Source organism: Sesamum indicum, linkage group LG10 (genome assembly GCF_026168435.1).
Source record: "Sesamum indicum cultivar Baizhima isolate 11 linkage group LG10, ASM2616843v1, whole genome shotgun sequence".
NCBI lineage: Eukaryota > Viridiplantae > Streptophyta > Magnoliopsida > Lamiales > Pedaliaceae > Sesamum > Sesamum indicum.
Genome location: NC_142666.1, coordinates 20,384,791 through 20,401,589, shown reverse-complemented (window position 1 = coordinate 20,401,589; position 16,799 = coordinate 20,384,791). Strand labels below are relative to the sequence as shown.

Below are 16,799 nucleotides of genomic sequence, written 5' to 3'. Positions count from 1 at the left end.
ACATTTACTTCTTTTACCTTTTTTCCCTTTAAATTTACCAAATTCTTTTTTTCAATTCAGCCCATACATCAATACAATAAAAAAATAGTAAAATTAATACATCATTTTAAAAATATTATAATAACTCACATAAATAAAATAAACACTCACATAAATTCTATAACATCAAACTTATTCATAAAACTTTAGCCTTATAAACTCAATCTATAGACGAAAACACCATTTATAAATTTACCAAATTATTTAATCTAAGCAATGTGCTTAATAATAGTAAGAAAAATTCCTGAATTTTTAATTAATAAAATAATTTATTTCTAAGTTTTATATTTTACAATACAAATACATAATTGCGATAGTTTTCATACATTAATCACTATTTCTATGAAATAATAATTGGTGTAGCTACATAAATATATTTTCTAGTTTTGGCATCAACACATAATTAAATTTTCCTCAAACCATTCCTAATAATACCTAATCAGAATTTCAAACTAGGACTGAACTGAAAAATAACACAAATCTTCAGGACCAAAAAGAAAATAATACACAAACCCTATGCCAAATTCTAATATTAGCAAATCTGTATGGATAGGTAACACACATCACATGACTTCCAAACCAAATGAAGCTACAATCATACATTGAACTATATACACCCACCCTTACTAAGAACTAACAACTACATAAGGCCTTATTCTTCTTGCAAGGTTTAATAGAATTCGCGATCAGGAAAGAGCAACGGAGCGATGAGGGACCAAATATATAGGCCGGCAGTGACCCACTCGGTGCAGATGCGAACCCAGACGGATGTCCAGCCAATGTCTATGAGCTCGGGGTTTTCTGAACTGCTGGTCCAACCGGACAGGAGCATGGCTGAGTACATGCTGGCTAGAGCAAATATCAGATGGAAGAACGTATAAGAGTAGCTAACTGGCCGTGCTTCTGCATCGTTCTTTCCTTTACCAGATTCCAGCTCGTCTGACTCAAGAAGTGGTTTCTTGTCACCTGTGAAAGAATGCTTTCATGACTTAGCAACCAAACTAGACTCTAAATAGCGTTGGGAGTGTGGAATCCGATCCATGTTAAATCTAAGTCCAGAAGATACTTGGGAAAGAAAATGTAAAGCTAAGAATTTGAATAGACATTGCACCAGTTTTAAGTACCTGCTCTGGGCGAAGACGGAGGCGACAAGAAAGTGGTCGATGATCCAGCACGAAGTGCAGAATATAGAACAGATAGGACTGTTGTAAGCATCCCAAGAACAAGAGTGCTAGTAGATACCGCTTTCGACTTGTTGTGGAGACCATTGCAGACATAATCCCGTGGTTCACTAGAGAGACCGGTATAACAAAGATAAGCACAATAAACGGATATCACGGAAGCAGGCAAGAGGCTGCCATTAACCTGTTGAGAGAAATCACCAGTTCCAAGTAAAACGAGGGAAAGAAAAGAGACACCCTCACATTAATATAAGCATTTCTGCTAAGTTCTGCAATTAAAAGTAATATATATTTTTCTACCTTGGGATGTAAAGCAATAACAGCAAACACAAAAGCAAGGATGATGGTCATCACAAGGAAAAAGACGTTAAGACCACAGTCATGTCCCGAAGGATTGAACCAGATGAACAGAAGTCCAGAAATTGTAAATGCTCCAAGATAGCATGCTACTGAGACCGCAAGTAACGCGAGATACCTGGAAATAACATAAACAGTATGATCAATCACTTAACACATGCAAAGAATAAAGAAGAAATAATGCTAGGAACCTACCACTTCTGCTCGTCTTTAGCAACCCATGAATCGTTCCATGAATGTGTGGCATCTAACAATATTATAACTTGGACCAATAAGAATAACCCCGCCCCAAATTTTGAAAGTACTCCTACATACAAAATTGTCCGCCAAAGTTAATCAAGATATAGTGCAGGCCTACACCCGTAACTTGCAAACTAAAAATGATGGTGCCATCTTATATAAGAGAGGGCTCAACGCCTGGTAAGAGAGGGCTCAACGCCTGGTCTGAGAAACTTATACTTCTCAAGCTCGGTCATGACCTACTGCTAGGCAAGAAAATATGAAAGTACCGCCGGCAAAGATTTTTTTTAGTTTCCATGTGTCAGGAAAATTTGGGCTTGAGTAGCTTATGGGATAAGAGCAGAAAAAGAAATCTGTTTTTCTTAGGTTTCATATGTCAAGGCTCTACAAACATTATGATGTCTTAGTATACACGAAACATTACTTAGTGAAGTATAAATTAATTTCTCGGATATCCAATATGGCCAAATGAAGTTGCTGTGTGAACTTTAGTTGTTTTTTCAGATACAGCTACTCAGAACTACCAATGATTCCGCCTTTCAGGACTCCACCATAATGCATAACAAAGCGACCATTAGAATATGCAACAACTAAAACATATAAGGAGATAAAGTTTCTTGCCAGCAAACAAATTCCAGGACATATTTCTAAATAAGAGGTGGGACTGACCATATACTGTTATAATGACATTGGGAAGGAAAAACATGAGGATAATGAGCAAAGCCCAAATCAGCATCTTAGCAATCCATCCATCGTGATGCCAGGAATCACGTCTGTCATTTTGATCCTTCACCCCAATCATTATGAGTGCTAGTATTCCAAAGAACAAGAAGTTCCCCAAGCTGACGCGAAGAACCGCTTGTATTTGAAACCATTCCTTTGAGAGATTGTCTGAAGTATTTATCCCTGCAACAAATCCATGACACAGTCTCAGCTATTCTAGTACCTAATTGGATAAACTGAAGACAACCCTTCATCTTAAACAATCAATTCAAGAATGTCCCAATAAGTCACACAAAATAGCAGGCACCGCCTGCTTGATGAAAGGAATGAACAAACTATTGTGCTTACATTGCATCTAGAGTGAAATTCAATAATTGAAAGCCAATACGAAGTTATCACATGTGCATCAACAGACAACAACGGAAGCAGCAAAGTTAATTCTTAATTAAGTCCACCATTATCAAGACGAACATGAATATAGCAAATTTGCTCTATCCCAAACAAGAAAAGCTCAAGGTTCTTCCTTTAATTTCATGGAAGATTAGCCTGAGTTAACGAGTCGACATAGGATCACATCAAAAGAGCCACCTCCATCACCTGTGAACCCATAGCTCTCTTTCATACATCCATACACACCCCAAAAACGAAACAAATAACCAAGCAAGACAATCTAACAGCGAGTATAATTCAAATAAACAGAACAAAGGCAAAGGGTTGGTAAATAATAAAAGAAACCCACTTCACAAAATTCCAAGAAAATCTAAACCCACCAACCAATACATCTCTAAGCCCATAAATCTCACTAAAAAAACCCAAATCCCCATCACCAATCTCCAAAAGAACAGACTTTTCGTTTTCTATCTTTAGTTGACTTACAAGAGAAGTGTTTGAGGAGAGGCGCAGCAACTTCTCTGAGAATCCAAGAAACAATCAGAGAAACACCAAACAGGCCGCAGTAAGCAATTCTTGCAGAGCGCTTCGTGATGCCCGACGCCACCGATGTGCAGAGCCCGCATGTCAACGACGCACAGCACGAGGCCAAGCACGACATCGTCTCTCCCTCTCTCTCTCTCCAGAACTCTAGAACTCTAGGACTCTAGCTGATGATTCGAGGCAAAATGGGTAGTTTAGGTGATCCAACTTTTGAATCTTGCTATCTAATACTGCTTGTTTTTAACTTTTTCAAGTTTCGGATTAATGATTATTCTTTTTTTTTCCTTTCGGATTTTCGTTTCCTTATATGTTGTCATAAATAACAAATAAATAAAGTTGGATTCGGACAAACAAAATAGCAACACTTGTGCCTTTCTAAGTCGGAATTACAATGAACCCACTTGACGTCAGAGAATTTTTCCTATTGCCAGAATTAGGCCCACTAAGACTTTGTGCCTCTTGTTAAAGCCGAACATTAATCTGGGCAATAAAACAGGCTTTAATTCAAAGTTAGAACAAAAAGCCCAATAGATCCAAACTGGAAAGGCCCAAAGGCAACAATTACTAACCCAAAAGAAAAAGGATTGGAATTATGCAAAAACTTGTCCAAAAATAGGACATGGAAATATTTAAGAAAATAAAAGAAACAGACAAATGGAATCTTGGTACATATGCTACATGTGCATAAACATGGACAGGACACTCAGAAGAGCTTGTTCCTTGCTGCAAAACTTTGTGATGAACATAAATATCTGAATTTGGATTTATTTGCTATATATATAGTTCTAGTATTATTTTTTCAACTGAAACATAATACAAGAAAAGTTTAATTTTATGCTTCGTTCTTGCATATTTTTCAAATACGAATGAGTATTTGTGTACCACGAATCAAATAGTTCAAAAAATTAATAAATTTTTTCACGAATATTTCTTTTAGTATCTGTTGTGTCACGCAACATTACAACTTCCCCAGCAATTTCCCTCTTCCTATATTACTAATTTTGTTCAAGATAGCATAAACAAATGCAAGTGTGCAACAGCAAGAAATCTCATCAACTATAAGAACACCCCCCACCCCACCCCACCCCACCCCCCGGTCGGTGTTGCCTGTTTTTCAAACTAATGCTACATAAAGGGGAATATTGTGATGGAGGTGTTTCAGTTAGTCACATCTTGAATTGGAGATAACACTTTACTTTTTTGATCCATTATTGTACTTACCAAAGCTTACTTGTAAAGAAATGCAACTGGAAACCAGTCCCCCCACCCCCACCCCCCCACCCCAGTGACCCACCATTCTTGGCTTTTGCCTCTCAATCTTTTCTTGACTCAAGAAAAGAAGGGGGCATAACGTTCCAATGGTAGAAACAACACTTGTCCCAATTAATGTTGTCAAAACAGGCTCTGCACTTGTCTTCTTGTCATTGGAGATTGGACAAGAGCCAAACTCTAGTCCCTGTTTGTGTGGGCATAAAATTGGAATAGGACTTCAAAAACTATGAGGAGGGCCAGAAGCAAATTATCCCAAACATGAGATTTTTGAACTGGATTATATTATATATCTCCGCGATGGAAGTTCTATCATAAGGTCCACATTGATCACATTGTGTTGTTGAAGATCTTATCTTTGATTCTTTTGCTTTACCTTGAGATAAGATAAATGTCTTGTTGTGGAAACTCATCTGCCCACTCTTTTGCATGGCAATGGGACACAATTTGGCACTTGATATTGAGATTTGATTTGGACAAATTAAGATATGTATGCAAACTAGCTGTTTAGATGAGTGTTGATATCTATATACGACGAGCGAGTGATTCTGATTGATAAGTGTTATAACGTGATTATCTTATATATCTTTACTAACGGAAAGTCTCACAGCTTTATTCTTGAAAATATGCTTTATGCATCAGGGAAGACATCAGGACTTTGGGATTAGATGCTGCTCAAATTTCTCGTCTATATTTGATGCAGGATGGTGCTTGCTACTTTCTCCCATTAATGACTAAACTATTTTTATACCTTTAGGGTTTGATTAGTCAAGTCTAGCTGTTAGAACTCACTTGAGGCTCCTGTTAAATGGGATCATGAAGACATGTGGTGGGCTCCCAGAAAAGTTGAGGGCCTATACACATCTAATCTTGAAACAAAGAGATAGAAAGAACACTATATATGTCCAAGAAAAGATAATCAATGAGGTGGGGTTTCAAGAATCATAATCAAACTAGCTAGCTTATTATAACAACCCACCCTCTGATCTGCCAAAATGATCGTTTAACTGATTGAAAAAGTGTTTTAGTGTAGATTGAGATAGGGTTATTGCACGTGATGTTTGTGTACTCTTAAGGGTACAAACTGTCCCCACAAACCAAACCCTCAAACTCGACTTTTAAGGCAAATTTCAAATACTTCATGAGTTTCTTGCAACAGTTTCCTCTAGTTTAAGAAGTCAATAAATTGGGACTCTTGCTCAAGTACTGAAATCTAGGAGTTATGGTCGACAGAAGAAATGGGGAAGAGATTTGGGAAGTGGAGAAGAATGGTGAAACAGCTAAGGGGAAAACTCTATATCATGAGAGTTTGCATTACTATGCTCCTGTGCTGGGATGACAAGTATTCTTGAAACACATACATATGTAGTACCATAATTATGTCTTCCTTAGTTTAAGGTTCTTGTTCTTATTGTAAGTTCTAGCAACCCTTCTTTCCTTTCTCTAGTTTGCAGGTTTATTTGCTAGCTAGATATATAGTTATCTTTTCATTTTGTGTAAATGGATATGCTTAGCTACAGTCATCTGTATACACATATTGTACATGTGTATGCATGTAGTATATTAGTTGACAGTTAATTATTACAGTTTGCGACGGTATTATGCATGCATGTGTGTGCAAATGACTTGTGCATGATACATGCAGATATAAGTAGACATGCGTAGTTCTGTACGAGGTTTGACGCATGTGCCCTTCCAGTATAGTCAATTCAACACTATAATAGAGTTTGAATGCGTATTGAATTGCTGAGTATATGTTTTCTGGTTTCTCTTTTACTTTATTGAGCTCATTAAAGGGTTCCTGTCAAAACACAACTGCAACTATTAGAATAAGGTAACAAATGGACAACTGTTTTAAGATGGAGGAAAACTATGTCCAAATCAAAATTTTCCTAGTAGGATTCAAATATTATAAGTTCGATTCTCTCTATTCATGTAAAGGTAGTATTAGTGGGTAATCTGTAACCATCTTTTTAAACGACTTATAGTCTTTGGGACCTGCCTCGACCCGTGATGGTATCAAGCCAAAAATAGAAACCATTTGAACCAACAAAAGAAAAACACAAATAGGAGAGGTGTGAGTGGTAAAAAAAGCCGGCAAATGCCTTCAGACAAGGTAGTATTAATAAAGTTGAGAAAACAAGATTAACATAATAATTTCATGCAAATGAAATCCCAAACAGCACTCTATATCAAGCTCATCAGTATACACATATATTATTCATGGAAAGACAAGATAACACACACACACACACACTAGAATCCAAATCCACCCTGAAAATCAGGGCTTTGTAAATCCATTTCCCATTGCAGGTTGAGACAAACAAATAAAGATTAACTTTATCAAGTCAGTCCTTTTCCATGGAGTTTGGCAGAGAGACAAACTGATGACTCTGCATATTCATCTTTTCCAAACAATGGGACCCTTTGCAAGTTGGCATCACAATCCCACCTATCAGAGCCCACCATCTGTCAACCACCAGAAATCCTACATCTATCATAATACTCTATATATACAGGACCTTACTAGCCAATATATTCCTGCACCATCATAACATTTATCTTAATTTAGCTCACAAAAAACTGTCTATTTTCATCAATTCCTGGAACTAAGAATCATACTGCCTGATCACAAGGTGTAAGGGCTCACATTTTCCTACAACTCATCGATCATATCTTAGCTCCCGACAAAATTACACCACAAAACTTGCCTCATTAATCAATTACCTGAAACCAAGATAGAAGAGTTTATTACCATGGCCTCAACTCCAGGGCAGAAGTTCCAGTCATGGCAGAAGTGCTCCCGTTACATTCAAGAGCAAAGAACACGAATTTACATCATATGGAGGTGTTCTATCATTCTAATACGATGCAAATTGGAAGGAATAAGCTTCGAAGATTGAGAGGGGAAGAGGGATATCAAATTTCAGTTCAAAGAGTCAATCAGTCATCATTTGGTAATGAGAAGAGTGGGATAATTACATGCCGGATGAGCAGTGTGTGGATCTTGATACATAGGGTGGCAGAGGGGGCTTCTGTCTGGTGCAAATCAATGCCAAACAGGTTTGGAACTCAAAACTTTCTGGCTAATCACTAGCCAAATTGTAAAAACAAGTGGAGATTTGAACAAAAATAAATGCAACTCTTTCATGCATATGCACACAGTATAAGATGGTAGAGAATTACACTACTTCTCTTGCTTTTCTGAACTAAGTTTCTTTCTTAAGTTTTAGCATTTTGATTTGGATGTGTCATTCAATTCGCAATGATATATTTCTCTAAAGGAAAAGGTATTCAAGAAAGATATGCTCCCACACCTGAAAATCCAAATCTGTACCACAGTAGAACTCCTAGAGTTCTACCAGCTGGAGCATTAAATGAAGATCATTATTATGAGAGTAACTTCTGGACTACTAGCTGGAGCATTAAATGAACTTAATAATTAAATGCCAGTAAAATAATACAATTTTTATAGTTAATGTTAAAATTAGTGGGTTGCAAGTCTTGAAATTAACTCATTTTGAATCAGACATCCTTGAAAACTAGAGAAATAAACAAGGGAACAATGGCAGCAAAACTTTCAACTATATTTGTAGTTTTACTTTGTACATTGTTTATTATTGCTGTTAAGAATGAATAATGTCCAGCTGGACATACATTGACCAAATGACATAAACATAAAACAGCCCCCATGATGTTCAGTATTTGGGGCCTTATATAACCAGGAAAAATAACGAATAACAAGATGACCCTATGTCAATCTTGAGTATTCCCCTGTACTTCGTTAACTACCAAACACCAGAGTATGAAGAAGGAACTGACACATATTTGGCTTACTGATCAACAGTAAACCAAACTTAAGCAATCTCTTCCCAAATTGATACATATAGCTCAAAAGAGCCAACGATATATTGCACTTGGCAACCTCTGATTCAACTTTATTATATAGCAAAATTATGGATCAACTTATAAAGGATAATATGTACTATTGAAGTTGTACAATGCTACTACACAAGGACTAGTCTCCATTCCTTACACCAAATTACAATACCTCTATGGACGGTTGCGAGGTCCAGCAAAAATATTGAAGTCTTCATTTATTATTTCCAGGAAGGGGCTCAACAGAATTGCTTGCAGTCTTTGTTGAACTGGAGTCACCATCGCCTGATTTCTTGGGGGTTTGTCCTTGCTTAGTTTGGCCTCCCTGAATTAATTTTAAGAAAAACATTCAAGAACTTGTAATAGAAATAAAAAATCAAATGCATGAAAAGTCTCGTCCTACTAAAACAATTTCAGATACACTTGTGTGTTCCTTCCCAACTCTTGATATCTTAAAATTGCCAAATATGAAGATCTCAATAAGGATGAATTATTATACTGTTCTACTTAAGGTGTACTTTTATTGTTTTCCGTGCATTAGATAGATACATTATGACTCCATGAACAATCCCATTATTTGAAAGTTTCCCCTTGTGTCAAGCACATCAGAGTAATTTACTTACAGCTCCTTTCAGGCTATTTAACCTCCGAGTTGACGGGGCACGTGCAACTGATGAAGCAGCTGCAGCTGCTACCACACGTATCCTTCAGCACAAGAGAATGTTATATAGTTTTTCCATCAGTAATCATCACATATATTGTAATTAAAGGCTCCAAGCCTCGGGTACCTTTTGTGAACATCAACAAATTCATCTGTCTCATCAACAATTTCCTCCTGTATCAACAAGAAAAAAGTTACAAATGGCCAACAAAAGGCAAAATGCAATACAGCAGTGGAGAAGCTAATCTAGAGGTAATAACTAACCTGCAAAAGTTCTTCAAATACATCTTCCAATGTGATGATACCAATAACTCCACCATCTTCAGAGTCCTCTGATGCAGGGGCCATTCCATCAGTAACTGCATCATTATATGTCCTGTTACTTCTGGAGGTTGACCGTGAGAACCTATCAATGTCAACAACAACAACATCTGCCTTCTCTTCTTTTTTCAATAACAATGGAGTGGTTAAGTCTGACTTCCCATTCGTAACTCCACTCTCCTCGGACCTCTGCACAGTAGATGGAGTATTTTTGTTTCTCCCTTTAGATTTCACCACAGCTGCCATATGACTGCTACCTTTCTGAAACTCGTTCAGTATGTCATACAGGGGCATATCTGCAGGAACACTGAGAAGAAACTTTTAAACAACTATTTCAACTTTACTTATAGGTGAAATGTGATCTGTAAGCATGCCAAAAAATTCAACAGCATACCGTGGAATTCTTCGAATAGAAACAGCACTCACTGGCGTCTCTGTTTCTGCTCTTACTGTGAGAAGACTCTTTACCTAATAGTCAAAAAAAGTTCATACATTACATGTTTATACACAGAGAATGAAATGTACAGTTCCAGAATTTTACCAATAAAAGTCCAATAATATTCTTTGGGTTCCCAGAATAGACAGGAACTCGACTATGACCACGAGCCAAAATCTTACCCATTGCTTCCCTGAGAGGGAAAATTCAATGTGAAATCTCTCTTGAATTAACAATTATGAACTCTGGTAGAACAGATGTCATGAAAAGTAAACACTAGTGACAGGACGGGGAACTTTAGAACAGGCTTTACTTTGGTATAGGCCTCAATTTTTCGTGTATGTGTGTGTGGGTATAAATATATATTATATATTCTTTTCTTCAAAAGGAACAGCATATATTTCCACACAATTCATACCAACTTCAGTTTTTCTTGTACTAGCTCATGAGTGTCAGAGTGTATGTCCAGCCTCAAAGTCAAACCCAATAGGTTTTCTATGTTGTCAAAGAAATTGAATACTTAGTGCAAAAAGATACAAGTGAATTTCCCACATGTAAACGTGAAAGTACCTTATCATAAACACAAGGGCAAGGTGTGTTAGCACAAGGGTTGAATTACACAGGATGAGGTTCGCAAAATTGAATTCACCCATATTTTTATCATTATTTGATTAACACGAGGAAATTGTTCTCCTAATTACAAACTGCAGGAAAACTGTTTCACCTGGTGAGCAATTCTTACCAGTCTAATTTTGAATTGACATCCAATGAAAATGTTGACTCAATTGGTGTCATGGCCGCCTCAGCAGTCTGTTTGCAGTTGCAGACAAATAAGGGAAGAAATGGAAATATATAGGACTTTCAAATAGTGCTCTAAAATTAAACTAGATCCCAGTATGATACAGACGCCATATTAAATTACAGGTCATAAACTAGCAAATTAAGTTTATAGGTGCAATCCGACAGGTTAACTTATGAGCGCAGTGCAACTACAAGAAATTGAAATTCCACTAAGAGGAGCATGGAAATATATATTTGTGATGAGTATCTGATTTTGACGCTATTGAGGATTCAAATGTATGGGTTCAAAAACTTTTGAATAATTTGTTTGATTAGTTTCTATCATTTTCAGGCCAAAAGGAACTAGAAATACTGGATAGAATAGCCCCACTTCCACATGTGTCATCTTTGGCGAAGATGTATTTCGAAGTCAAAGTTAAACCAGCTATCCCAATTTGAGAGGAAAAAAGAAAAAAGAAAAAGAGAGAGAGAGGGAGACAAAGGAATAAGGAAGTCAAAGCTTTTTTAAGCAGACCTTCTCTGTCAGATCCAGCGCTCCACTAATAATTGTTGTCTCATCATGTGTGAGTTCACCGCCTTTCCCAGCCTACAAACAAAATGACTGCTTAATGCTGTTCAAGGGTAATTGCAATGTTGGCTGGATAAATTTGCATTTCAGCAAATTAAAGATTTGAGTAGAACTAAAATATTACTATCATTACCTCCTGGCTGTGAATAGAGACAAGTGCCTTCAGCTGAGGACGTCTAAACAGTGCTTCATTATGTCCGAGTGCACAGTCCAGAATCTGAATTCACAAATAAATCAACTATTTCATGAAACCTTTTAAGTAGCTCCAGATGGGTTGTATGACTGGAAGTAGATAAATGAACAGTTCAAAATCTTGACGAGATTTCTAAATTATGAGGACAAGCACAGATTCGATCTTCTAGAAATATTCATCAATTGGGAGCACAGAACAACCAAGTTATGCTATAAAGTGAAAGCTTAGTCAACTATCTCCCATGTAATCTAAAATACTGAGAATTTGATGGTGTTACTCAATCTAGAGACTCATAAGAGAACGGAACACAAGGTACATGACAATCTTAATTGGCATAATATGATAAATTTACTAATCTGGAACAAACATTAGTACATAAAAAAGATAAAGGTAACTCATAACTATTGTCACAACTGGCAAAATATTGAGACTTTAAATCACAATTACCCTCAATTACATGCACTGCGGTGAAAATTCTGAATCTGGAAAATCCATATAGTTTCAAGAGGCTGACCATGTTCCTTGGTCGGCTATTTGCCTAACCACAGTTAGTTCTACAAAGCATACTTCATCATCCGGTATATTTGGTGCAAGTGCATCCTAATCATGCGATTCAACACCAAAGAAGCCTTAACTCATACTGATTGGAGGTCAGCTTTGTGGATTTTATTTCAACTTCACTCTATCAAGATTCAAAAGGCATCTCAAAAGAAAAACTACCTACATCCAAGTCATGAAATCTGATTAATGGGGCACCACTTTTACAAGTGTCAAATGCATATCAGCCAAGCTCATTGCAGGCCAACCATCAGGGAAACTGAGACAGGTGGGTGTTAGCTTGTCTGGCACACTCGACCTGGAATAATTCGATCATCAAAATGCAGACACAGGAAGATTCTAATATTTGTATCCCCTCTAGTTTGTCTTCATGCAAATTTTCAGCACTTTATATCTTATGCTGTGTCCTTTGAGCAACATTAAAGTTCCATGAACAGTAAACCGCCATAAAGAGATTCTCATTGGTTTTATGCTTGAATATCCACTTATACTTGGTTTACAGAATACCATTAATTGAACAACTATAGCCGATTGAATTCACAGGAATGAGTAAAAAATGTTCTCTTTGATGATTGGCGCACAAATTACCTTTCCAATTGGGTAAGAAATAGGATAGGATATAATCATCAGAATTCGCACAAGGCATACAAAATTTGCACCTACAGCCAGTCCGTATCTAGTGCATATGGCTTGAGGAATAACCTGACAACATAAAATCAAAAGAGAACTAATCACTAGATGAAACTAACCATGGATATAGATGATCAATGCTTCCATTAAAATCAATAAGTACCTCCCCAAAAAATAGAACAAAGGTCACAGAGAGTATGATGGCAAGATATTGATTGAAAATCTTGTCCAGGTAAATTGGAAGTGCCTACAAGATGCAAAAATGACAAAGAAACTGAACTTCTAGCATTGTCATTCAGTGACGTAACCAGCACAAAATGGTGAAAGGAATACATTAACAAATATTCCAGACAAAATATAGGGTTCACACAACTTTGTTTCTTTCACATTCAGCCTTACCTCAAAACAGATTTTCCTTTACCAGCCTCACCACAAAATCTTTAGACCAATTTAGATTTTTCACGTGTATTTTTTATTCTCCAGAACCAAGTATGCCCATGCTAAAATGATGCCTTCTATCCGTTGGAGAACTGTTTATCTAGGGGAAAAGAGAGGATGGAAAGGAAAATTCTTGTGCCACTTACTGAAAGGCATTGATGATGACACTTACTGAAAGGCATTGATTATGACAGTAACTAATGGTCGCATTAACACCAGAGAGGTCTAAACCTGCATCTGAGCACAAGAAATACAAAAGAAAAAAAACTCTCAATTTCAGTGTGCAACTTCATTATACCTTTCTGGGTGAACAGGTGCACTTCTTTCATTTTCCCCTTATCCGGTTGAAATAGGGTTGCAAGTGATAAGCGTAAACTTATGCGATTGCAGAAATAATCAACAAAATGGCAAAATTTTAATATTTTGCAAGTTACCCATGTATCATTTAATTTTGCTCACGTTATGGCTATCATAGCAGCATTCTTAACCACATTCACTACTTGAGTTCCGTATTCGTCCGGACAGAAGTATCACCTATATAATGTTAATAGGGTAGCATGAATAACAGAATAAATAAACTATGATTTATACAGAGTTATTGTGTTCATTAAACAAGTGTATATCATAAATTCTTGTGCCATTCCTGCAACAGCATTCCTGAGCTACAACTGCAGATTTTTCCTTATTACTTGCAACTGAAGCCATTTGAATTTGGATTAAGACCAACAGATAGTATCAGGTATCTTTGAGAGCCCCACTTCCTTGGATTGAATGCATAAATTCCAAAGTGGGTTGAAACAATATTAACATAAAAAATGCACCTCCATTGCAGCAGCGTTACATAAAAGCAACGTTACTAAAAGCTGGTGCTGTTTCTGAACCACTGGAAGTATTGCAGCTGAAAGAAACATTTTACAGTCAAAATCAAATGGGAAAAGAGACATACTCTTTAAAGATTAATGACAAATTGACACAGACACACACGTGCGCAGTCGCAAAAAAAAAAAAAAAAAAGAAACATACTTCCCTCCAAATTTATGATTTGGATAACGACTTTGCAGTTCGAATCAAATTTATTTTCAGTACTACAATTAGTTGTGACAATAAGTGTGATAACCAAGAGAGTGATAAAGGATAGTATGTCACATTTATGATTCAAGGAATACCACTCCTACTACTGTGCAGCAGGTTAACAAACAAGATATTAACGCTAGCAAGAATGATGATTAGAGGGAAAAGAAATACTACATGAAGTTAATAATTCTGCTGGCTTTTCTGATTTTTCAACAAAAATTCAATCTTTATCCAATTATCATCAGAAACACAAATTCCTATCAAAACCAACCTCACTTTAACCGTTTATAAATAATGATTTATTAAAAAAAAAAAATCACGTCCGGGGTCGATATAATTCTAGTGACGACTTCTGATTTTAAAAGAAACATTCAATCTTTATCTAATCAGAAACACTGAACGCAATCAAACCAACCTCATTACCAATCATTAACATACACAAGAACGATGTCGTTGTTGAACATCAGCATATCAACAATTCAACGACAACCAATAACAAAGACCAAATTATCTGTCCCAACGGGTTAAATGGACCGACCAGCCTGTTTTTTTTCAGTCGGAGTGCCACTGCGCTGGAGGATCTCGAGGTCGACGAGGCCAAGAGACATAAGGCCCAATGTTAGGCCCGACATTATCCCAGCGAACAGCACCAACAGGCACGATATCCCGGCGTAAAAAAACCACCAAAAATTCCCGAATTCTATCTCTGCCCCCAGTATGGCAGCGTTTTGGCGGTTCCTGATTGCCATGGATAGCAGCGCCACCGCGTTGATCGGGTGCATGATTGTATCTTCACCACACTCCTCTATTGATTCTCCCTCCCCTTGAAGCTTTCTGTGTACCGTACGTGCTGCAGTCTGAATGTACGGGGTGACAGTACCCGGGGGGGGGGGGGGGGGGGGATTTTAATGGGATAATTTGGAATTTGGTCCTCAAAATATAGCCAATTGTGCGTTATTGGTCCTCAAATAATTTAATATTACCATTTTGGTCTTTACTTTTTTGAATTTTGTTTTTTTTCTGTTAGTGAATTGTTAAAATTGAAGAAAATAGTCATTCATTTTGTGATCTTTTTCAAGCTTTTGTCAAAAACACCGTTTCCCTCATTTCTCAAAGTTTAAGGAGAGATGACAAATAATAATAATAATTATTATAATGATTTCAAGCAACTAATTTTTTCTATAATCTTTATAAAATATTGTTAATGATTTATTTTGTATATAATACAGTATTTTTAAAAAATCATCCCATCCAAACAATGGCTTGTTTCGAAATATTTTCAAGAAAATACGGACTAATTGTATGAAAAGTAAATTAAATTACTTGAGCCTCAACGAAAACTCTCTCGGTGAAAATGCTTTTACATTAGGTTCATTAAACACATCAAATCGGATTTAAATCTGATTTTTCATGGATTAAGTTATAAAATTCAACTTAATTAATAGAATATGTATATATAAAATTTCAAAATATTAAAACTCAAACTGGTATTCATCTCCATAAATATTCTTTGGAGCTTAGTACAATTAATAATCAACTAAAGTTACAGGTATACATTTTGACCGGTACTCAGAATCTCAACATTTAATGTTTTTTTATGTTCTTATGTTTTTTTACATAAAACGTGATAAATACTTTGAAAATTAATAGAAACAATTGACTCTATTTCTAAAAAAAAAATATTTTATGTTTTTCAAATTAATAAACTTCAAACATAAAACATGAATTTATTTATTTATTTATTAAAAAATATTAAAAACGAGTTGAACATAAAGATCTTTCATAATTTTTGGGGAGAGAAAGATAGAGATTTTGTCATAAGCATTCTAACAAACACCATGCTGATCCTTACCAAGATTTCTAAATTCGAACAAAAAGAAAATTAAAATCAAGGATAATTACGATTTTGATTTTCAAATATAGTCATTTACGCACTTTTGATTCTTGAATAATTGAAAGTTGCAGTTCTGGTCCTTTATTAGCATTTTTTTTGTATTTTTGGTCCATTCCATTATTAGGCTTTGAAAGTTGCGTAGATGCGGCCGCTTTGGAGGGGAAAAACAACTATTTTACTCTTGTTTTGTAGTTTTCTTTCAAATGTAAAAATTCTACCTAACAACTAGCGACATGTGGTAGACAAGTTAGGGTAGGTGAGAACCACAGACGTGGATGAATATGATAATAATTTTTACAAGGTTGGATCTTCTGCTAAGTGTATGGCGCAACAGTCCAAATCCTACCATTTTTTTCTTACTTCAGATCCAAGAATATGAGTTACAACGTTTGCTGCAACCGGTACAACATATTCCAATCCTTGAATCTTACAAAGTATTATTACATTTGAGAATGTCTGGAAACTATTCCTATTGAAATGGATGCGCCTCTTATCCAGCGCTGCGGACTACACACACACACAAATGTATATATGAAGCCCAGATAATGTATATTTGCCTCTCTTTCTTTGTACTTCTTGATTCAACGAAGCCCTACACAATTGA

General features: G+C 36.2%; 3 protein-coding genes and 1 long non-coding RNA gene across 9 annotated transcripts; 2 read left to right on the top strand and 2 right to left on the bottom strand.

Moving 5' to 3' along the window:
- Nucleotides 1-521: 521 nt before the first annotated feature.
- On the bottom strand, nt 522-3,711 carry LOC105171403 (Serinc-domain containing serine and sphingolipid biosynthesis protein). The gene is made up of 6 exons (XM_011092504.3): nt 3,417-3,711; nt 2,487-2,723; nt 1,773-1,884; nt 1,521-1,695; nt 1,164-1,404; nt 522-1,005 (listed from the first exon to the last, which is right to left on the bottom strand). The coding sequence occupies exons 1-6, from the start codon at nt 3,589-3,591 to the stop codon at nt 710-712; spliced, it is 1,236 nt and encodes a 411-aa protein (XP_011090806.1). The 5' UTR covers nt 3,592-3,711; the 3' UTR covers nt 522-709.
- A 2,132-nt stretch (nt 3,712-5,843) lies between these two features.
- LOC105171589 (small polypeptide DEVIL 11-like) lies at nt 5,844-6,348 on the top strand. The gene has a single exon (XM_011092750.3). It carries the CDS (start codon nt 5,981-5,983, stop codon nt 6,092-6,094), a length of 114 nt encoding a protein of 37 aa, XP_011091052.1. The 5' UTR covers nt 5,844-5,980; the 3' UTR covers nt 6,095-6,348.
- Nucleotides 6,349-7,665: 1,317 nt separating this feature from the next.
- Nucleotides 7,666-9,398, top strand: LOC148786768 (uncharacterized). Of its 2 annotated transcripts, none has more exons than XR_016067753.1 (2): nt 7,666-7,805; nt 9,257-9,398. It is a non-coding gene; the product is annotated as an uncharacterized LOC148786768 (long non-coding RNA). The 2 variants fall into 2 exon arrangements; XR_016067752.1 differs by having other exon boundaries at nt 9,247-9,398.
- Nucleotides 8,652-15,179, bottom strand: LOC105171402 (DUF21 domain-containing protein At4g14240). 5 transcript variants are annotated; one of them, XM_011092503.3, is made up of 13 exons: nt 14,840-15,179; nt 14,049-14,125; nt 12,953-13,036; nt 12,748-12,861; nt 11,542-11,625; nt 11,355-11,426; nt 10,782-10,849; nt 10,145-10,232; nt 9,998-10,071; nt 9,547-9,910; nt 9,410-9,456; nt 9,245-9,326; nt 8,652-8,946 (listed from the first exon to the last, which is right to left on the bottom strand). In XM_011092503.3, the coding sequence occupies exons 1-13, from the start codon at nt 15,081-15,083 to the stop codon at nt 8,836-8,838; spliced, it is 1,509 nt and encodes a 502-aa protein (XP_011090805.1). In that variant the 5' UTR covers nt 15,084-15,179; the 3' UTR covers nt 8,652-8,835. The 5 variants fall into 5 exon arrangements, with proteins under 5 accessions (XP_011090805.1, XP_088741801.1, XP_088741800.1 ...); XM_088885675.1 differs by having other exon boundaries at nt 14,717-14,978; XM_088885674.1 differs by having other exon boundaries at nt 14,725-14,978.
- Nucleotides 15,180-16,799: the final 1,620 nt, after the last annotated feature.